This window comes from Strongylocentrotus purpuratus, unplaced genomic scaffold, assembly GCF_000002235.5.
Source record: "Strongylocentrotus purpuratus isolate Spur 01 unplaced genomic scaffold, Spur_5.0 spur5_scaffold_18, whole genome shotgun sequence".
NCBI classification, from domain to species: Eukaryota; Metazoa; Echinodermata; class Echinoidea; order Camarodonta; family Strongylocentrotidae; genus Strongylocentrotus; species Strongylocentrotus purpuratus.
Genome location: NW_022145603.1, coordinates 11943101 through 11967041, shown reverse-complemented (window position 1 = coordinate 11967041; position 23941 = coordinate 11943101). Strand labels below are relative to the sequence as shown.

General features: G+C 38.4%; 1 protein-coding gene across 1 annotated transcript; it reads left to right on the top strand.

Moving 5' to 3' along the window:
* Positions 1-4994: 4994 nt before the first annotated feature.
* On the top strand, positions 4995-23551 carry LOC589416 (cytosolic beta-glucosidase). Its single transcript, XM_030989205.1, has 9 exons — positions 4995-5132; positions 11895-12125; positions 14645-14832; positions 15423-15617; positions 16472-16787; positions 17584-17734; positions 18804-18918; positions 19805-19973; positions 21551-23551. Exons 2-9 carry the CDS (start codon positions 11921-11923, stop codon positions 21769-21771), a joined length of 1560 nt encoding a protein of 519 aa, XP_030845065.1. The 5' UTR covers positions 4995-5132; positions 11895-11920; the 3' UTR covers positions 21772-23551.
* The last annotated feature ends 390 nt before the right edge of the window (positions 23552-23941 follow it).

Below are 23941 nucleotides of genomic sequence, written 5' to 3'. Positions count from 1 at the left end.
TTTTTGTTGGCGGTTTGGGGTCAAGACCCTCTCAGGGACTCGACCTTTATGTCTAGACGTTGCATAATGCAATTCGTATTGGTATTTTATTCCATCTCAGAGTGATTATAGACGTTATTTTTTAAGGATAATATGGATAAAGCTGTCTGGGTTTTTAAAGATAATGCTTCAAAACAAATCGAACAAGCTGTTTATTTCTTTATTCATGGTTTGTTTCTACTGTTTATCTATTTTCATTGCCAACCATCGAAAACGAATTTATTATGCATTTCACAGAGGAAGTTTGCATAGGAGAACTATGCTTTCTAATGGATCCGTACAATATGGCACAGCTTAATTTAGGGGCCTGGAAGAGCCCGTACCAGGGGTTCCAGGGCGGAGCCCCAGGATGCTCTCGAGTTTATTTGACTTTCAAGAGAAAGTGTCTCTAAGATATAAAGAGAGGTTATTTCTTCAATGAAGTGAAAGGACTCATGAAAATAAAATAGCCCTTTCAGAAATAAACTCTAATCCATCCCTTGATATTTAAATTGCACTGCTCCTACTTCGTGCTAATTTGTTCACACTCTCTATTTGAGCATTAACAGAAGCAAAATGCTAGGCCACGAACTTTTCGAAGCGTGACCAGATTCAAAGTATGCTTAAATGGGGGCATTGATGTATGTAAAAAAAAAAAAGGATTAAGATAGTTTTTAGAATAGACTTTGCCTTTATGAACGAAAATCTGAAATGATCCACACTACTTCCAAATTCAGAAACACCGATTCCTTCCCCGACTTGGTTACCGGAGATGGCTCACTGAAGGGTAGTGAATACGTTCGAGACCTGGGTGTTTTAATCGACAAAAATCTTACATTTCAACAGCACATTAAAAACGTATGTAAATCGGCATCTTTTGGAATCTTCAAAATTGGGAAAATTAGGGAACTACTTGACCGGCCCACAACTGCAAAATTAACCCATGCATTTGTATCCTCCCACCTTGATTATTGTAATTCAATTTTTTCTGGTCTTCCGCAATCGTCCCTACTTCCACTTCAAAGAATTCAGAATACTGCTGCAAGGCTTGTTACTCTCTCGAGAAAGTTTGAGCACATAACCCCCGGCAATATTGCGTTCTCTTTACTGGCTTCCCATACACCATCGTATAACATTTAAAGTTCTTCTTCTTACATACAAAATTCTCCATGGCCAAGCCCCTAAATATCTTTCAGATTTGATTTCCTTACGTTCTTCTAGTTCTTTAAGACCTCTTCGATCATCATCAACCTTGCAGTTAACCCTCGGACCTCGTACCGTTACAAAATATGGCGATCGAGCTTTCTCAGTAAAGGCCCCTATCCTTTGAAACAAATTACCAGCGCACTTTCATAATATTCATTCTCTCGACCAATTCAAGTCCTTGCTGAAAACGCACCTTTTTAATTCATAAATAATATTCTGCAGTTGTGAGTCGGTCAAAGGAGGTGCACATCGTCTTATTTTTTGTTTGTTCGATCCTATGTTTGATCCTATGTTTGACCTCTTGTATGTATGTTTGATCTCACTCTTATCTTATTTTTTATTATTATATATGCATGATTTATTGAATAAAGAACAGATGTATAAGTTGTGTGTTTATTATAAGTTTTGGTAAATAATTGTTAAGTCAGAATATGGTGCGCTTAGAGACACCAGTATTAAGCGCCTTATAAATATTGTTTATAATTATTATTATTGTTATTATTAAGATCCCATGTAACGCTTCGAAATGTAAAGAAGAATGAGAAAACTAAAGTTGAGATTCGACCTTTATGTCTAGACGTTGCTTAATGCATTTCGTATTGGTATTATCTCCCGTCTGACAGTGATTATAGACGTTATTTATATGGATAATAAAGATAAAGCTGTCCGGGTCTTTGAATATAATGCTTCAAAACAAATCGAACAAGCTGTTTATTTCTTTATTCATGGTCTGTTTCTACTGTTTATCTATTTTCCTTGCCAATCCTCGAAAACGAATTTATTATGCATTTCACAGAGGAAAGTTTGCATATTGATGAAACATATGGGCGCAGGCCAAGATTTAAACCCACTCAAGTGTGAATTTGTCGCATCTTCCCTCATCTTCTTCAACCAGGAAATGGACTTCATTGTAGCCTTGGGACAGGATGGTGAAATAAAATTGATAAAAGAACATCATAATCAGATTATCCGACCCCGGAAACCCCATGAATTCATCAACTTTTATCATACTGGTCCTTTTCCTTTTGAAACTACGCTTGACCTTTAACTCGGATGGCGGCCATTTTTTATTTGGCCAATATGGCCAGCATGACAGCCCCAAGTAGACCTGCAATTGATACAAGCAACATCATAATCAGATTCTCTGACCCAGAAAACCCCCTGACTATATAATTTTTTTTTTATCATTTGAGCTCTTTTCCTTTTGGAACTACTATTGATCTGTAACTATCAGATGGCGGCCATTTTGGATTTGACCAATATTACTAGTATGACCCGAGGAGATCTCAAATCGATGAAAGAATATCATATTCAGATTCTCTGACCCCGAAAACCCCATAAATATATAAACTTTTATCATCCTAGCCCATTTTCTTTGGTAACTACACTTGACCTGTTACTATCAGATGGCGGCCATTTTGGATTTGACCAATATGACCAGTATGGCAGCCCCAAGGAGATCTCAAATTGATGAAAGAATATCATAATCAGATTCTCTGACCCCCAAAACCCCATAGATATATAAACTTTTATCATACTAGCCCAATTCCTTTCGTAACTACACTTTATGTGTAACTATCAGATGGCGGCCATTTTGGATTTGACCAATATGACTAGTATGGCAGACCCTAGGAGACCTTAAATCGATGAAAGAACATCAAAATCATATTCTCTGACCCCCAAAACCCCATAAATATATAAACTATTATCATACAACCGCTTTTCCTTTTGGAACTACGCTTGACCTTTAACTCCGATGGCGGCCATTTTGGATTTGCCCAATATGGCATACCCAGAGGGTGCCCTTCTTGGCGTCCGGAAGAAATCGTAAAAGTATGGTATAATCTACCTCTGGGCCAAATTTGGTGCTTTTAGAAGAATCTCCACCAAACAACCCCTATTTAGCCCTAACAGCCTCCACTATATTGACTATGTATATGTGTGGACTAGAGTACGGACATTCGGTGCGGCAGGCGGACTATTGGTGCGAGACCTCTTCCGCACGGATTGTCCGTCAGACATTTGAGGCGCGCACGGAATGTCCGACACGGACATTCTGCGCGGATAAAATCCGAGCCGATCGTCCGCTCTCGATCGATCTCTAATAGTCGGACGATCGGTGCGGGTTACATTCTACGCGGTCACACCGGCCGGCGTTTTTATTTACACGCTAGCGAGGGGAATTTCTCGATTAATTCCAATGAAACCGCTTAAAATTCCAATGAAACCGCTCGCGAAGAGTCTAGCCTGGATCGGAGAGCTCGCTAGTGCTATACGCTAGTGTGAATTTACATCCAGGAGAAAGTTTGCTTAACTTTTTCTTGAAACACTTGAACGGTTATGGAAACTGTTTGTGTATCTAATCTCCAAATATTAATATTATTCTGCATCAAATATAAAACATTGATTTCTACTGTGATATGTAAAGGCACGAACTTACGTTAATACATACACATATTTTTTTTTGTAACCAAGAAGGTGCACAATGGTAATACATTTTAACAAACACATCAACATGTTACCTACACAACTCATCACCATAGCCATTGTAAAACCATATATTAATGATACATGTAAAATATAGATTGAAGCAATTCTCGTCAATTGGCTGTATCCTGAGTGTGATTTATATAATGGATTTTGAGTAACATTTGCATCTACCTGTAGTTGAAGAATAGATACAGTGTATAACATCAATTAGGTTGCAGTTCAATTGGAAGGAAGTAACGAGGAATATTAAAGCAAGGGAGACTGGGAGATGAGGAAAGCAGGAAGTTAGAAATTGAGAGATTACTCGCGAGATAGCCTTGCATTAATGAATCCTTTATATAATGTTGTCTTGAGAGAAAGTAGACGATTTTTTGTTGAAATTGGAGATTAGTGCAAGTATTAGAGATATTGGAAATAGAATTAACGAGAAAGTTATTTTTTTATCGAGATCAATACATGGGGGAGGGGGCACCATCAAAATAGGGCACTTTCTGGAATATAAGGTGCACCTATAAAGGGAAACATCAAAATGTAAATATACCATATTAAGACATTGATAGACGTACGCGTAACGCATGTCACACACAGAAAAATGAGAAGAAAAGAAAGAATAATGTTTTTAAAAAAGAATATAGAGGAAAAGGAGAGAGACAGAGAGAGGGAGAGAAAGAAAGAAAGAAAGAAACAAGGAAGAACATGAAACTTAACTTTACACTTAGGCCTACATATTACATTTCCGACTGAGTTGGCTCGACATGTGCTTAAGTAGTCTGTGGACGAAAGTACAACAATACGAAAACAGAAGTTATATGAAATTGTCTTTAAAACAGAGAAAGAGAGGTTAAATTCTAAAATGAAATGAAAGGGGTTATGTGACTCTAAAGGAGGAAATTACAATTTCTATCGCTCATAACGACTATTTGGAATTTCCTAATTTTTTTAAAGTTCAAGAACTTCCTGGGGCTCCGCCTCATGCGAGACTCCCGGCAACAGCAAATTATTTACACAATTTCTTGCTGTCTGCTGCCTCGGGATCACTGGAGCGAAGAAAGATTACATATAGCAAGAATCCCTATTCAGTGAAGGATTTATCCCTTTTATTATTAAAGACTCTCGACAAAGGCTCTCCCTCTGCAAAAATTGGAGAGAGTTTTATGTAGTTTTAGCTTCTAACAACCACGCCCGTGGACCTTTTATTATTTACACAAAGGTAAAAGTGTATAGCAAGAATCCCTATTCAGTGAAGGATCCATCCTTTTTATGCAGATGCTTCTTCTACTATTCTTGACCAGAAGTGCGGCTTCGCTCGCCAGAATTTACGGACTCCAACAAGACGAGGGCCATCGACAAGAGGCTACTGGGAATATAGATCACACATGCAGTTTTCGACAACCTCTTCCACGTTGCTGTGCAGATAGGTAAGTTCTTCACTTATTCAAGCATAATTTGTATGACTTTAGGAGAATATATTGCATGGCTAAACTAGCTTGTATTGATTATATATTGATATATTGTATTGATATGTATTATTTTGTCCTTGCCGAACCATTCATTGTAAATGATCGCATGTTGATTGATGACATTCCAGAGTAAAAGGGAGCCATTGGAAGCTTGGGAACTTTGTGAGTGTGTGTCAGCGAGGGAAAATGGGATATTGTGGATAATTTTATTGTTAAAAAAGAAGAACTCGAGCATTTTGGTAATGAATGAAAGATGAAACGAAATGGTAAAGAGAGAGAGAGAGAGGGGCCGGGGGGGGGGGGGTGGTTCGTGAGTGAGAAACGGAGAGGGGGAGAGAGATGGGGAGAGGGGGGGGGGGGAATTGATACAAAAGTGAGAAATAAAGAAAACACTTGAGTGAGAACAAGAGGGAAAAATATAGAATATCGAGGGGAGATCAAGAGAAGGAGGGAAAATGTTCAGTTTCAGAAGCGTATGCATGGTAAGCACTAGCGTATTTGAAGTCTGCATGCTCGGTTATAGATCTTCCTTCTTTTTTTTGGGGGGGGGGGCATCATTGACAAAAGCGCAAATATTTGCATGCGCTCGAGTCATGTATATACCAAAAAACATTAGTCTTAGCATGGATGCCACGAAATCAGAGATCTTAACTATGCCAAGATCATAATACTTTGGGTAACGCGTTTTGATTCCACTACTCTTTTCGTTAGGCAATGTCGTTTTCCAAATTTACTCCTGTTGCAAACGTTGCAGCAGCGATAAATTTGCATATACAATCACCTGTGTTGACGAGAGCAATAATCCCTTTGTCAACACACCTGAATTTTATGGGAAACTGCAATTTGTTCCCTGCTCCAAGCATGTCTACGGTTGGGAGAGTAACACATTTTGAAAACGACATTGCCTCAAGAAAACAGCCGTACAATCAAAACGCCCTATCCAGAAAATGATACGAGTACTTTTAGTGACATTTTTACTCGAAAAAGAACATACCCAATCGACGAAAACAATGACATTGTTTCAATGCCTTGTGTCGCAAGTTGGAATTTTATGGGCTCAAATACCAGCTAAATTTATAAAATTCTCATTAATATGCATAACCGTGAAGAATAGCTTTGATTAAGCATCGTATGCGGAAATAATGTAATCACAGTTATGAAAGTATGAAACGGAAAATGTGGTAGAGAGAGAGAGAGAGAGAGAGACAGGCACAGAGCATGCACAGAGAGAGAGTAGTGATTGTGTGCATGTAGCTCTGATATAATATACATTTAACTGATGAGCCGAAAAACACCTCTGTTCAGGGCTCAAATTAATTTTTTTGTCCACGGGGGCTCTTCCCCCCCAAAAAGAGCCCCCGTGAGCCTTCTCACGGGGGCTCTTTTAGTACTGACGGGGGCTCTTTTTTATACAAATTTCCATTGAATTGGTACCTATGATACTCCTCAATTATTTGCTATTTCATCATTATCATTTTAATCAGCATTTTCCCTCTTACAAATTTACAAGCTACATGTACATAGCTGTTGACTGACTTTCTTCCCGATCTGCACATTATTTCCTCCTCATTATTCTGAGCAACCTTTACATTCTTTCTTTAATGAGCGATTCTGTTTTTGGTGCTTTTTTGTACAGCCGCGGATCCACGGGCCGATTCTAACGGCCCGCCCCCCCCTAGCCTCCCAAACCGGTAAAAAAGTAGGATAATAACGTAAATTTAACCTTAACAACACCCCCCTCCCCCTAACCTGCCAGTGACATAAATGCGGCATCAAAATATTATTGCTTCTCTGACCGTAATTAAATGCCTAAAACCCCTGAGCTTCCGGGGCTCCACCCCCTGAATCCCCACACCAATTTACGCTCGCTACCCTCTACCTGATCGTAAATACTTTTGCCCCCCAACCCCCCCCCCCCCCCCACTTTGATAATCAATTTTGGCACAAAAGTCGTACGGGGGGCTGTTTCAGTGACATACCGTACCACACTATGACATATCTTCTTCTCCCCTCGCATTAAAGAATGGAACAGTGTGCCTGATGATATAAAAAATAGTACAACTCTTTCTAGGTTTAGAAGGTTATCTAAAACGTACCTACTTGAAAGACTGACATAGTTTTTATTTGCATCTTAGTATTTTCTTATCAGGTGGGCTGTATATAATACAGACCACCTTATGTTTTCGTTAGGATATTTTTCTTATTTCGACCCACTTTTTTGCTAGCAGGATAACTTAAAAATGGCTCAACCAAATGCCTTGAAATTTGGCACACATATGCATTGGCATGAGGAAAGAGCATAATAAGGTTTTCAACTTTGACCTTGACTGATAACGTCATCTAGGCGCCATTTTGTGAAAATCAAAATATGATCATATCTTCGTAACGGAAAGGAATTTCTCATTCATATTTATCATGATCAAGGTCAATATCAGTCCGGTCAATTTCAGGTCAAAAAACGCGCGCGTACGCTATTATTATCAATGGCGTTTTATAAAAAGTCGCGCGCACGCGCATGCGCGCGCGTTTTCGTTTGTCACGGCCGAACGCAAAATAATTCATCCCGAGTATTTGTTGACACAGTATTCCTCATTTCTTCCCGAACAATTTGATACCTTGTTTATCCCTTTATGACCATTAATAAGGGAATGAGCGTCCGTTCAAGAAAAATGTCCGTGCGCGCGAACTCTTGTAATACATAGCATATATGGGCAACAACATGCCTATACAAAACCCTTCTGGCTCTTTGGGATGCACGAGAACCCTCAATTTGTTTTCATATTCGGATAGAGTATGAGTCGGAGATGTGATTTCATGTCTCATTTGGCCATTAACTATATCGTGTCATCATCATATTGACCTTGGAACTCAAAATACGAATTTTGCATATTATGACGTCAGCATATTTATGGAATATTGATTGTATCTCTGTAAATATTGAATGATTCTCTTCCTAATGTTAATATATTGTAGTTGAGGCAATTGTCTCCAAGATCACGACACATTATTTTTCACTTTGATGACGTCATCATAGTCAAAATTGCGATTAAAGGTAACTTGGCAGATTTTCTTAATTTGCGTGTTAAGCCTATGGAAGGTGCCAATTTCGTTCACATTATGAATCTACATGACATCAATCTTTCAGCACTATCTCGCTCATTTGAGCTCTATTCTCTCCCAAATTTTGGTATGTTATAGCTGAGACTATGGTCTATAAAAATTGTGATTTTAATTTTTCGATTAGATGATGGGATCATGTCACAATTTTCAACTGAATGTTGAATTGGCAAATTTTGTAGAACATTGCAGGAATTATGCATATGTCACGTATGTCCTATTTGTGAAATTTAAATGTTAGTAGTTTTATAGTACCTCAAATTAATAAAGCAAACCCCTTTACTTTCTAGACTTTACTATCAGACACTATTGAGTGACTGACCGACTATTTTCCCTCTGGTAATAAAATACATAAAATGAGCTTAAAGGGTACATGAGCATTTGTCCATATCAATAACCCACTTCTTGTAATGGCCCAAAATAAACTGATTGCATCTATGCGCAGCACAATATAGGTAGAACATGACGGGTAGAGCATTTCATGGAATAAAATGAAATTGTGAAAATGCTTTCTTCGTTATATCAATAAGGGTCAAAGGTGTAACTGCTTATTGTACGGGGCCAATGGTCATATATTGGCTCAATCTATCTTCCATAGATCCATAATGGTCAATATACTACACAGTTGAAACTTTTCATATGGATAGACCTTAATAGGAAGAGCACTTTAGAAGATAATAGAAAATTGTGAAAATGCATTCTTAATTATTTAAAACATTAGCATATTCTGCCATTAATTTTTTAGCAGGATATATCAAGAATGAATAAATCCTTTATCATGAATCTTGCATGATGATTGATATTAGTCTTAATTAGAATTGTCTTACTTTTCAGTAACTCAGGATCATCGTGACGTCATCCAGGCGCTATTTTGTGGAAATCAACTGTTAATCATATCTTCATAACGAGTCATCAAAACTGAACCATATTTAAAACACATGAACTTTAGGTCAAGGTTCGACATAACATCTCATCAAAATCAGCGCGCGTCTGAATTTTAAAATGCTCAAAATCACTTTTTAATAAAAACAGAGTAATTATATTTAAACGTCTTTGGTTCTATAGGCAAACGCTTTTGTGTTCTTCATGATATTTCATAACGGAATGAGCGTCTGTTTAAGATAAATGGCCGTGCGCACGAGCACATGTAATACATAGCATAATTGGCAAAAACATGCTTACACAAATTTCATCATAGCTATTTGGGATGCACCTAGACACCCAATTGTTCTCATATTTTGATAGAGTATGAGTCGTAGATATGATTTCATTTCTCATTTGGCCATTACAAAATATTATGAGGTCATCATGATGGCATTCAAACTCAAATTACGAATTGACATATTATGACGTCAGCAAATTTATGGAAAATTGAGTGTATCTCTGTAAATATTAATCGATTTTTTTTCTCTCCAAATTTTCACATGTTGTAGCTTAGACAGTTTTCTACAAGCTCAATGGCCATTGTTTTTCATTTTGAAGACGTCATCATAGTGAAAATTTCAATTAAAAGGCACATGTCAACAATTTCTTAATTTGAGTGTTATGCCTATCAGTGCAAGTGAATTTCGTTCACATCGTAAATCTACACGATATTGTATTTTTTTAGCAGTATATCGCTCATTTTTGTTCGATTTTGTTATATTTTAGTTGGAACAGCCCACCTATACTTGTTCCGAACAAGTATAACATTTCTAGTTCTTTTTACTGTAAATGTATGTACTTTGTTGACTATATAGGGCCCCACTCACAAGCTTAGCTTCTAAAGGGGTCCTAAAACCATTCAGTTTATTATGTAATCAAGTTAGAATATGTTGATTGATGTACCATTATCAGTCTCTTTTTTATGTAACAGATTATATCATGCTTTGTGTGGTTTTGAATAAAATGAACTGAACTGAACTGGAACGAGAAAGAAAACAAGGTCATTAAAAGAGATTAAGCGACAAATAATGATTGTGATTCAATTTGATGCGAATATTTGTTTGAATAAGCACTGCTATTCACCAGAATCTTCTTTGTAAAAACAACTTTTACAAATCTCAGCCATGCTTACTGAGTTGAGACGTTCCATTCAATTTAAAATACTCATCAAAGAAATACACTTCTCCTAATGTAAAAGTGATCTTACAACACAGTGGCAGAATTGCATGACTGAGATTTTTAAAAGTCATTTTTACAAAGAATATTTTGGTGAAAAGCATTGCTTATTCAAAAAAAATCCTTGCATCAATTTAAATCACAATGATTATTTTGTCGCATGATCCTTTTATTAAATATCCTTGTTTTCTTTTTTGTTTGCAGGGGGACAAGAAGCTATGTCACGTTAAGAAATCACAAAGATCAGTTGTATTATGCGTATATAAATATGATAACAGAACAAAATGTTGATTATCAGAATGTCATTTTGGAATACCTCTATACAAATACCCGATCTTACTGTGCCGATACCACATTGTATTTAGCCCGTATCAGTATTAGTATGAGCCAATATAAAGTTATTATTCTTTATTCAGTTCAGTATAATGCTTTTCCTCAAAAATAGTTTCGCTATTTTTTTAGGGTTGAGACGCTAAGAAATGGTTTCAAACGTACATTACACAAACCTTGAACCATTGCATAATGATGGTGGTTCTCTCTCTCTCTCTCTCTCTCTCTATTTATTGTAATCATGCATTATCATCTACATAAAGCAGCAACACAAAACTTAGGGTTATCTGGGATAGGTGAAAGTGAGAGTTAAAAAAAAAAAATTAGTGGTCCTCCTCTCCAGCATCCCCCGCTTTAATATTCACCGGCCGCCTGAGTCTGCTCAAAAATGTTAAGCCCCCTAAACCCCCCCCCCCCCCCCTGTAGATCTGCCCATGTTACCATATCATTCAACAACATCTTGGTCTTCCTCTTCTTCCCAATAGGGAATTTTAGATTTGCGTGGACGTGTTACGTCCTTTTAAGGCACCGGCAGTCACAATCATGTGACGTCCTTTTAAGGCACTGGCAGTCACAATCATGTGACGTCCTTTTAAGCACTGGCAGTGCCTTATAAGGAGGTCACACGTTGCAGTCCACGTTCTCGTCATGCAAATCTAAAAGTCCCTAATTTTGATTTACTCGTCGAGGTTCACTATTTGCTGGTCATTTGAAATCACCAGATTTCAGCGGGTATACGCTTTTCACGACGAAAAACTTCTCCATGACCATGTTTCTGCCCTTGCGCGATCGCCTCCAGCTCCAGCAGCTAGATATGGGGCGGCAGCGTGAACACGTACCGTTACTAACGGCGCAGTAGGCCTATAACCACTGCTGACGGCAGCACTGCACTGCGAGCTGAATCGTTAATAATACTCATAGAACGAGCAATCTTGCACGCTAATCTAAGTTCCATTTCATTGGTTTAGGGTTTGAAAATTGAAACTCAATATTGTATTAAAGTTATAACAGAAAAGATAATCTTTATTTTATATTTCCACGGGGGCGATTTTTAATTTTGCAATCGCCCCCATGAGCAACCTGACGGGGTCGAATCGCCCATCGCCCCCGTGTATTTTGAGCGCTGCCTCTGTTTCAATAAAGCAATATCGTTTTCTCTCAATTCTACTTCAGTACCTAGAAATATCAAAGTGAAAACCATGGCGCGCCCCGGCATGTTCATCGCCCTGATCGTCGTATTCCTAACATTGATCTCCTCGTCGACGACGGAGTTCGTCTTCGAAGATGTCTTCAATGATCCGGAACGCGACACCTTTCTCCACGGAACCTTCCCCGAGGGATTTATCTGGGGTGTTGGTACGTCAGCCTATCAGATAGAGGGAGCTTGGAGTGAGGATGGAAAGGGTAGTTATATTTCATTTGATTTGATTTGATTTGATTTTCTTCTGCAATCATGTAAGTATACAGTTTTTCGATAATAATAATATAAAGTACAACAACTATTTTTTCTGACAATGAATTATAAACGAGAAAATACATATATATGTAAATTGTTATTCTCAAAAACGAAATGATAAACTGTCATAAATACTAAATTCCCTCAAACATTATAATACATTATACAATTATTTGCGGATGTGGATCTGTTTGGATGTGATTTATTCAATCAAGACGATAACTGGCAAATTTTATATTTAAACTTTACATTGGAGTCAAAGTTGATGTAATATGATACTCGGGGCTCAAATTATTTTTTTTTGTCCACGGGGGCTCTTCCCCCCCCAAAAGAGCCCCCGTGAGCCTTTTCACGGGGGCTCTTTAAGTACTGACGGGGGCTCTTTTTTATACAAATATCCATTGAATTGGTACCTATGATACTCCTCAATTTTTTGCTATTTCATCATTATCATTTTAATCAGCATTTTCCCTCTTACACATTTATAAACTACATAGCTGTTACTGACTTTCATCCCCTGATGACATTCTCTTGATTTTTTCACGTTCTGCACATTATTTCCTCCTCATTATTCGGAGCAACCTTTACATTCTTTCTTTACTGAGCCGCGTAGCGGCGAGGCGATTTTGTGTGTGTGCTATTTTGGACAGGCGCGGATCCACGGGCCGATTCTACCAGCCCACCCCCTAGCCTCCCAAATCGGTAAAAAAATAGGATAGTAACGTAAATTTTACCTTACGAAATAAAATTAAAAACGCCCCCCCCCCTGACCTGCCAGTGACACAAATGCGGCATCAAAAAACTTGTGCTTCTCTGACCGTAATTAAATGCCTAAAACCCCTGAACCCCCCACACCAATTTACGCTCGCTACCCTCTACCTGATCGTAAATACTTTAGCCCTCCACTTTGATAAACGTTCCGCGGGACCTGTGTATATAATATATACGCATACAACACTGATCTTTATGATGTCTTTAACGTGACATATCTTCTTCTCCCCTTCTCCCCAAACGAGAAAGAAAACAAGGTCATTAAAAGAGATTAGGCGACAAATAATGATTGTGATTCAAATTGATGCGAATATTTGTTTGAATAAGCACTGCTATTCACCAGAATCTTCTTTTTAAAAACAACTTTTACAAATCTCAGCCATGCTTACTGAGTTGAGACGTTCCATTCAATGTAAAATACTCATTAAATAATACACTTCTCCTAATCTGAAAGTGATCTTACAACACAGTGGCAGATTTGCATGGCTGTGATTTGTAAAAGTCGTTTTTACAAAGAAGATTTTGGTGAAAAGCATTACATATTCAAAAAAATCCTTGCATCAATTTAAATCACAATGATTATTTGTCGCATGATCCTTTTATTAAATATCTTTGTTTTCCTTTTTTGTTTGCAGGGGGAGAAGAAGCTATGTCACGTTAAGAAATCATAAAGATCAGTTGTATAATTCGTATATACATTATGATACAAGAACAAATGTTGTTTATCAGAGTGTCATTTTGGAATACCTCTATACAAATACCACATTGTCTTTAGCCCGTATCAGTATTAGTATGATCCAATATAAAGCTCCTATTCTTTATTCAGTTCAGTATAATGCTTTTCCTCAAAAATAGTTTTGCTATTTTTTTAGGGTTGAGACGCTAAGAAATGGTTTCAAATGTACATTACACAAACCCTAAACCATTGCAAAATGATGGTGGTTCTCTCTCTCTCTCTCTCCCTTTATTTTAATCATGCATTATCAACTACATATAAAGCATCAACCAAAAACTTAGGTTTATCTGAGATAGGTGAAAGTAAGAGTTAAAAAGAAAGTCATGCTAAAACGGCGCTTCACTCCCTCCCCCCCCCCCCCTGAAAAAAATAAAATAGATTAGTAGTCCTCCTCTCCAGCATTCCCCCCCCCCCTGCTTTAATATCACATTTTCACTTGGCAGCCCAAGGGGGCCGGGGGAGGAGAAAAGAGTTTATATCATTTGCAACTATAAGAGATAGGAGACTGCGAACATGCGATTGATTGGAGCAACTCTTTATCAAACGGGACCCAGGGATTGTATATGATGCGTTTATATGCTTAATGCTATAAAACGGTCTTGGGTTTGTATATGTTTTTAATAAGAAATACAAAATGTGCGCATTGCAATATCTGTCACCTAGACATTATTTGGCCTGTTGTGTTTTAATTATTTAATATCTATCTATTTATCATCTATCAATTTATCTATTTATTCGTTTACTAATTTATTCATTTTCTTATGTATTTAATTATCATTTTTTATTTCATATTTCACCTTTTCTAATTAGATGCTATGATTAACTATTGTATAATTACAAATAAGTTTTATTTTCCATGTCATTTTATCCTTTGTTTTGGTTTCATGTTGTGATTGGGTTTAATATGGAAATTAAATTATTAGGGATTGCAATGAATTGAATTTACACCCATCACCACAGGGCCAAATATCTGGGACGTTTTCACTCACATCCCTGGAAAGACATATGACAACCAGAATGGCGACATCGCCTGCGATAGCTATCATAACTTTGAACGCGACGTCGAAATGATGAAGGAGCTCGGTCTGACGCACTATCGGTTCTCTCTCTCCTGGTCAAGAATATTCCCGACTGGGTTCACTCATCAGGTAAGCACACCCACCCCTCTGAAAGGCAGATGTGAGACAAAATTTACAATTTCTCTGCATAATATGCTCTTTTGTAAATGTCTACTCATTCGTATCATTGCTTTGAGTTCTTTCCGTACCGAAAACTGAACTGATTTTTAAATCATTTTCCAATCGCAGTTTTCTCCTGGTATACCCACATAAATGTCGACAATAATTTATAACAACAGACCAATGTATGAATCCCGCAGGGGTGCAATCCTACCACCGTCCTATTGGTGCCCTCGATGATGTTGGTAGCCAACTCTCTGTTATCCTCTATTTTCCAAAGAACTTTAAAATGATTACACCGAATTTAGATTCGGAAGCATCAAGAATAAATCCTGCCAATTACCCCTTTACTACACCTGGGTCGAGAATGGCCACAAAAAAGGAAGAAGAAGATTGCCAAAGATTACCAACTTGGCCCTAGCTCATGCATCATTTATTTATTTATTTATTTATTTATTTCTGATATTTATACAGGGTGGCACATATCACCAATTTGGTGGTCTTCCATGAGGCCCTGTTTATTATACCTTAATGATGTCATCATTTTTCTTCCAATACAGGTGAATCCCGCAGGGGTGCAGTACTACCACCGTTTGATTGATTCCCTCCTGGAAGCTGGTATCCAACCCGCTGTTACCCTCTATCATTTCGATCATCCTCAGATGTTAGAAGAACTCGGTGGATGGGAAAATGAGATGATGGTCCCCTACTTTCAGGCGTATGCCGACTTTTGTTTCAATGAGTTCGGCGATAAGGTATTGAATCATTCTTCATCAGGGGTCTTTTGGAGTGATACTACCCCCCCCCCCCCGCTCCACATCCCTCATTAAACATTGCTGGCGGAAAATTCGAATTTGATAATGGCTGTCGGTATATTTCAACATATAACATTTGGTATCTACTTCTCCGCCAGTGGAGAAATAATGATTGGGATGGTGCAGGGGCAAGAAAAAAGATTAAAAAGCAATCATTATTATTGATTGATTAATAGGCAAATGAAAATGATGATTTTACTCTTGGATATCATGACGATTGTCAAAGCAGCCATGGCCTCTTCTGACTCAGTAATAGGCTGCGTCGGGTGGATGGGGCGGGGGGGGGGGGGGTAAAATCGGATCTTTAAACAAAATAAACGTCATGATGAAAACAGATCGGAAAAATGTATAAAGTAGAATATTGAAACGAGGGCGGGAGTTGCAGAACTATGAAAAATACTATTATCCACAACCATATGACATCCACAACATTCCCTAAGTAAAATAGTGGTTAATTGGTTAGTTGGTTTTGTGGAGAGATAAGTTCTTTAGCTTATTTAGCCGTACTTTTCTGGGTTTTTTTGGAGCTTGTTCCACGTGGTGCATTTCGCACAATAAAGGCTATTTTTCACACGTACGTAAATGATTGCTTGCATTTATGTTATTATTGTCTGGTTTAATTGCTCTTCTTTATTCGTGTATTCTATGTTCTGATACAATGTATGTCAATGAATTATTGTTTTTAAAAAAAAGTAAAGCGCGTACAGAATTTTTCGAATTATTATGCGCTATAACCACTTTCCATTACTGTTATTACTTTTCTTTGTGTGTGTGTTTTAAACATATGTCTTTAGGTGAAGATTTGGCTTACAATCAACGAGCCCGAAGTGATCGCTATCCAGGGGTACGAGGCAGGCTTATTCGCACCGGGAAAGACGCGCCCGGGCTACGGAGCCTACCGCGTCGGACATACCATGCTCAAGGCGCACGCGCGTGCGTGGCACACGTACGATCAGAAGTACCGCGCAACACAGGGCGGGAAAATTTCTATCGTCTTCAACTCGTTCTGGACAGAGCCGGCCGACCCAGAGAATCAGGCCGATGTTGATGCGGCGGAGAGGATGAGGATGTTTGAACTCGGCAACATAGCGAATCCAATCTTTGGAAACGGTTTGTATCCTAAAAAATATGGGTTCAGGGGGCGGGGTGAAGGGGAGGGGGGGGGGGGGGGGGGGAATAATAACGACCTTTTAAACAATGATCATGGTTCTAAACATGAAGATTATAATACATATAACAAAACCTTGTAGTAATAATAGTCACATTTCTAAGCGCTTTACAAATTAGTTATTCATATTATTATCCCGGTTATTGGATTCATTACTCCGGGCAGGTGCTATTTCCAAGCGAACCGCAAGGGTTTCAACCCAGCCACAAACACTTACGTTTGCATCCTAACTATAAAACGGGTAGCATAATCATGTATAGAGACGAGCAATGTAGAATAGCATACGTTGAATTTTGAATTTTAATTTGAATCTGACATTTGAATTTGGATTTGAATTTGAGTTTAGATTTGAATTTGAATTGAAATCTGAATTTGAATTTGAATTTGAATTTGAATTTGAAAATTAACATTTGAAGTTGGATTTTAGACTTGAATTTGAAATTGAATTTGAATTTGAAATGTGAAATTTGAATTCGGTTGTAGGAGACTGTCCGGAGCTCATCGAGCTCTATGTCGCGTGTCTCTTCTTTCATTCAACTTTATTCGGATTCGGATTTATAATTGGATTTGAAATTTGAATATGAATTTGAATTTAGTTGTAGGAGACTATCTGGTGTATAGTAGGGATAATGAGTAATGCCAATTGTCTTATTGTGTATCGTGTCTCTTTGTTTAACTATATTCGGATTTGTATTTGGATTTTGAACTTGAAATATATGATTTGAAATTTGGTTGTAGGAGACTATCCGGAGCTCGTCAAGGCTGTGGTAGGGAACATGAGTCGTGCTCAAGGTCTTACTGTATCCCGTTTGCCTTCATTCACTCCTGAAGAACAGCAGCTCATGAAGGGTACAGCCGACTTCTTTAGTCTCAACCACTATTCAACCAGGTAAGTCTAACTAGTCAGTTATGCATGCTAACATGGGATGGAAAGAGATAGAGAGAGAGAGAGAGAGACTCACCCACTACTCAACAAGGTAAGCCTAACTAGTCACTTATACATGCCTAAATGGGATGGAAAGAGATAGGGAGGGAGCGAGAGGGAGAGAGAGAGAGACTCACCCACTACTCAACAAGGTAAGCCTAACCAGTCACTTATACATGCCTAAATGGGATGGAAAGAGAGAGATAGAGAGAGAGAGAGAGAGAGAGAGAGACTCACCCACTACTCAACAAGGTAAGCCTAACCAGCCACTTATACATGCCTAAATGGGATGGAAAGAGAGGGAGAGAGAGAGAGAGAGAGAGAGAGAGAGAGAGAGAGACTCACCCACTACTCAACAAGGTAGCCTAACCAGTCACTTATACATGCCTAAATGGGATGGAAAGAGATAGGGAGGGAGAGAGAGGGAGAGAGAGAGACTCATCCACTACTCAACAAGGTAAGCCTAACCAGCCAGTTATGCATGCATAAATGGGATGGAAAGAGATAGGGAGGGAGAGAGGGAGAGAGAGAGAGACTCACCCACTACTCAACAAGGTAAGCCTAACTAGTCAGTTATGCATGCCTAAATGGGATGGAAAGAGGTAGGGAGGTAGAGAGAGAGAGAGAGAGACTCACCCACTACTCAACAAGGTAAGCCTAACCAGTCAGTTATGCATGCCTAAATGGGATGGAAAGAGATAGGGAGGTAGAGAGAGGCAGTCCCAACCACTAGACATCATGGAAACCAGTCAATATGTGCATGGGGTGTATTTGTTGGGAGGGGGGGGGGGGGGGGGCACCAATCGAACAATAGCGTTTTCTGGAGGAATTTAGACTCGAACGAAGGGTTTAAAAAACTGCAAACATTTTGTTCTGTTTGTATTTTTAGTCAAGACGACCTTGATTAAGTTTGGTGCTGTTACTGATATATTAGGAAAAAGGAACCCGTCCAGCTAAATCACTGGTTTAACAGTTTTCCTGTTCTGAAAAAAAGTCGGTTTAAAATGTTGAAAATCTTCTTGTCGCCATGCAGATTTGTTGCCTACAAGAAAGCTGAATTCAACCCCGTACCTACTGTATACGATGATTTCCAGGCGGAATTCATTTCCGATCCAGTCTGGCCCCAAGCTGCCTCTGAATGGCTGAAGGTATGTCTTTTATTTATTGACATCTTTATACAAAAAAACGAAGATAGTGAAGGAAAGAACACAGGTGAGCTCATGGAAAGGTTGGGTCTGGAAGGAGCTATGGTGGAATTGTTAAAAAGAAGCGGATTGGAAAGAGAAGATGAAACTGTGAAATAAGCGTGAAATCTGGAAGTAGATGACATTAGATGGAAAGGAAGGCCAACATTTCAATGAAAGATATGGTGAAGAGAGAAAGCAGTAATGTTGGTCTAAATGAGGAGGATTCTTGAGACCACAAGGAGTGGAGGAAGGGAGTGTCGTCATGGCGCACAAATCAGTAACCCCTTGTTGGAGGTAAAATGCTGACTTTAATGACATGATGATGATGATTATGATGATGATGATGATGAATGAACGAAGGCAGACACATGACTGATTTCGTGATCTTTGGAACTTCTTTAATTTGATTACATGTTTTCAATTTCTGTCTGAATAAAACTTTTGTACGACAATTGCTACACTTGCTTCTCATCAGCTTCCAATACTAATCGAATCGCTAACTTCCACCCTAGTCCCACTATAAGCCGACTTTACCCTGACCCTAAAACTATACCCTTGACTAAAAAAGCCCGGAGCAATAGACCACATTGCAGATAGCACATTTACAACGTAAAAGATGATCCACAAATATCCAGAGATCTTTTTAACATAGAGAAGTTCCACATTTAGAATAATTACTGCCAAAGGGATGGCGGTAATTCATGAATAACTTTTGTTTTGGAGAGCGGGGATTAACAAATTCTTGGCAATAATATAATTACATATTTATAAAGCTGTCTACTCCAAGCATTATAATTTTTTTAATACTTTAACTAATAATTTTCATTTGTTTTCTTTCTATATTCAGGTTGTTCCATGGGGTTTCCGTCGTCTTCTGAATTGGATCAAGACTAACTATGGTGACGTACCCATCTACGTCACAGAGAACGGTGTATCTGAGCAAGACGGGCCCCTGAACCTGGATGATGAATTTAGAACCAAGTACTACCGATCATATATCAATGAAGCTCTCAAAGGTAAACACAATTATGTTGAATGATATGATAATGACACTGATAATAATGATAATAATGATAATAATAATAATAACAATAATATTAATGATAATAAGAATAGTTTACAAATATTAAACGATGTGTGAAGCACGGTTTAAACTATGAACCTAGGTGATCTCGAAACTCCACTGTAACGAAGTCGAGGAGGATGGTGCATTCTGGAGATCACCGAGGAGCTATTGTTTTAAACGAGATCCGAAAAATAAAAAGTCAAGATTTGTTTTACACATCGCATCCGAAATTCTCGCGATTAAGTAGAACTAGACCAAATGAATGTATGTTTTACTATACTGACACACTTGGCTACTACTACTACTACTACTACTACTACTACTACTACTACTACTAGTACTACTACTACTACTACTAGTGCTACTACTACTAGTAATTTTGTCACCAGCATGAAAATGCCCTTCATTAAAGAGAAGTTTGAGTTCTGGGAAGAGGTAAAAATGATTTGTTAGTGTTATCTATGTATTATGCAAGTGTGGAAGAACATCAGATAAAAAAATGTTCCCTGAAAAGCATGGCTCTTTAAATGCCTTTATATTCTAAATATGGCATGTAACATCATACAAATCGGGACGGACTTTTATGCCACATGTTCGTGTAGTCCCATGAACATCTCTCTGTGTACAGTGCTTGTAGCTTTACACAGACTGGGCCAAATTTCTTATCATTTTGATGGTTCCAGAACCTTGCAGCAGGCGCGTACACAGGGGGGGGGGGGGGGGGGGGGGGGGGGGGGGGTTAAACCCCCCTCTTTGGTATTTTTTTTCCCTAACCCCCCCCCCCCCCCAACGGAGCAAAATGTCAAATTTTCAAATTTCGATACCAAAAAAAAAGAAAAAAAGTGTCCTCTTACCCCCCCCCCCCCCCCCCCCCCCCCCCCCCCCGCTTATTCAGCGGTCGGCTGAGTCGTTGCGAAATTTTCGGCCCGATTTATAAATGTTAAAACCCTCCCCTTGAAAAAATCCTGCGTACGCGCCTGACTTGCAGTACACACCAATATGCTAGATGATCAACCTTTTCTGATAGATCCCACAACGGTTTCTTTTCACAATGCAATCGCATGATCAGAACTCAACTTTATCTTAGAAGGGCCCTGTTTTATAAAACTTGTTTGTTATCAATAACAAATACTAACTCTCTATGGCTTTGTTTTTAGCCAATCAAATGCCACGATTTCAGTAGCAATCGTAACTTGATATAGATAACAAGGTTTATGAAACAGCTAGGCACAGCTAGGTTCATATTTATATCGCATTGTATTGCCAAAGGACATTAGTGCTGGTCTGGGATTCGGACCCTCAAACTATGGACCTACTACAACCTACGATTGAGAACCGTGGCAGGTGCATTAAACACTAAACCACGACACTTCAAATGCAGTTTCTCCATCCCCCTTATTATCTATTCGCCATGCGGTAACTTTCTGTCTTTGTATTGCTACATTTTGTTTGTACCTTATGACCTCTTAGTAATACTCGTGAGTACTATTCTATCATAAAGTCTAAATCCATTTTATTTCCATGCAGCCTCCAAAATTGATGGTGTCAACTTGCAGGGGTATTTCGCTTGGTCTTTGCTCGACAACTTTGAATGGGAGTATGGAGTCAGCAAACGCTTCGGTTTGTACCACGTAGATTTCAACGATCCTGCGCGTACTCGACGCGCCAAAAAATCGGCGCTCACCTACACCCAGATCATCAAGGATAATGGATTTCCTTCTGAAGAACAGGCCAAAGTAGAATTGTAAAATTCAACAGTATTTTTTTTTTTTTTATAGTAAACTTGATTAAAATAGCTGGTAGGGTCCATGCAAATATTTAGTCATGTGTTCGGACAGGTTCGTTATACCGACAGGCGATTTCGGACGGTAATTTGAAGAAGATTGCACGCAATATTTTAAGAATTATTGATGACAGCGTTATAAAGGACACATATTCATGGGTCATGGTGGTTAGTGCTATTTCATGAATCTTTTTCGTTAGATCCAAAGGTAAAAGACTAATTTCAATTTCAATTCTGGTTTTATTGTAAATAAAAACATACTGAATAAAAAGTCTGGAGACTCATACAATTCAGTTTACAAATTATAAATACATACAAGAATAAAGAAATCAATACTTTTAGCAATCTTTTTTATATTAATTACTGATTCTAATGAACTAAACAACTAATTTCAAACAATCTTGAAATAATACATGTTCTAATTATGCAGTTGTAACGTTTAAATAGTAAAATATGTTGTTACCCTTTTCTAAATGTCATATGCAATTAAGTAATACACTTTCAAATTAATAAGTAGTCTTTTTTAACCTAGTTGACATTTCTTTTAGAAATATATTTTTATATACCGGTAGATGATTTTCCGAGAGATATGATAATACAAAATATACAATTTATGTTTACTTACAGAATATAGTCCTATCATTATACAGGTACTATGAAATATTATTTAATCCCATTAAATGGCATGACAAGAAATTAATAAATTACATCTTAGTCACATATAGTCATTATATTGAGTGAAAATATCTACAGATTTGAATTCAGGATTCGTGTGAAGTGGGGAATGGGAGACTGTCTGTAACGCTCTGTTCTCATTTTGGGGGTATTGAGCTGGAGAGAGTTGCGGAGAGTGCGTTGTGAGATAGTTTGTCTAGTTTCAGGTAAGAGATGGCGGTGGCGGTCTGAGATCATTAGGGATTTAGCAAACTTTTCGCAAAGAACAGAGCGTCGTTCAGACAGTCTGACAACACTCAGCGACTGCAGAAGTTGAGCATAAGACATGGTGTCGGGAAATGTACCAGTGATGATACCCAATGCTCTCCTCTGCAGTCGCTCAATGCTGTTTACTTGGACAACAGTTAAACTAGATGACCAAACAGGTACACCAAATTCAAGACACGGACGAATGTACATCATGTATATCAATACCAAGTCCCGAGTGTTGACACCGTTCCTTTTAAGTTTGCTCAGTACATATAGTTTTCGTGATGCGTTTTTGACGATGGTTTTGATGTGTAGATCCCATTTAAGATTATCTTGGGTTGTTATACCAAGTAATTTCATATAATTTGATTTTGTTGGTGAAGTGCCCGAACACATACAAAAGGGAAGAGGTGAATGTGCACATAAAACTACAACCTACCCCAATCCATCTGACATTATCATTCTCTGACATCTTATCAAACTATTCGGATCTCCCCCTTCCTCAGAGCATTAAATCTATGCCCCCTCAATGGCTGGACGCGCGCTATATAATTATGTTCCTACTTTGTATATGATCAGTGGTGAATCGACTGTTAAGGTTCGTTCAGATATGACGGGGAAATACTGCAATACCCTTTCCATTTCTGAATGTACAATAGTACAAAGCTTAGCCTTGGTTGCGGGCGGTTGCCCTACATTTAACATGATATAAATCGCGGAGGTTTGTACAGCGCCATATCTGAACAAGCCTCCATTATGATTTCCTTTTCTCACATTGCTTGACTTTCAAACGATACAAATAAAGCATGGGCAAAAGTCAATTAATTGTGTATTTGTATATCTATCTCATTGATTTACATGATAATATAGCAGACATATAGGCCCGAATTCACAGAGGAGGTTTGTCGACAAACCTAGGTTTACGTGCGTCATATATGACGCGTTTTGACGCGTTTTTACAAATCTTGGTTTGTCGACAAACCTTCTTTGTGAATTTGGGCCAAAATGTTTGTCGCCCCGTATGTTATATGCAAACGAGACCCCTCCCCTATGTTTTCGATGCATGCTCGGATTCAGGGGGAAAAATTCCTCGGACGAAAATATAAAAGATGAAGTTGAGTTTTGGTCATGCGATTGGTAGTGTGAAAGAAATGGTGTGGAATTGATCACTTGACCATATAGCATATATAATGATGTGTACTGCAAAATTC

What these genes read in the sequence shown, in the direction of transcription:
- LOC589416 (XM_030989205.1), top strand. Translation starts at nt 11,921, where the DNA reads ATGGCGCGCCCCGGCATGTTCATCGCCCTGATCGTCGTATTCCTAACA. An exon ending in TTGGAGTGAGGATGGAAAGG is followed by an intron (nt 12,126 to 14,644) that starts GTAGTTATATTT and finishes CCATCACCACAG; the next exon opens with GGCCAAATATCTGGGACGTT. An exon ending in CTCAACCACTATTCAACCAG is followed by an intron (nt 17,735 to 18,803) that starts GTAAGTCTAACT and finishes GTCGCCATGCAG; the next exon opens with ATTTGTTGCCTACAAGAAAG.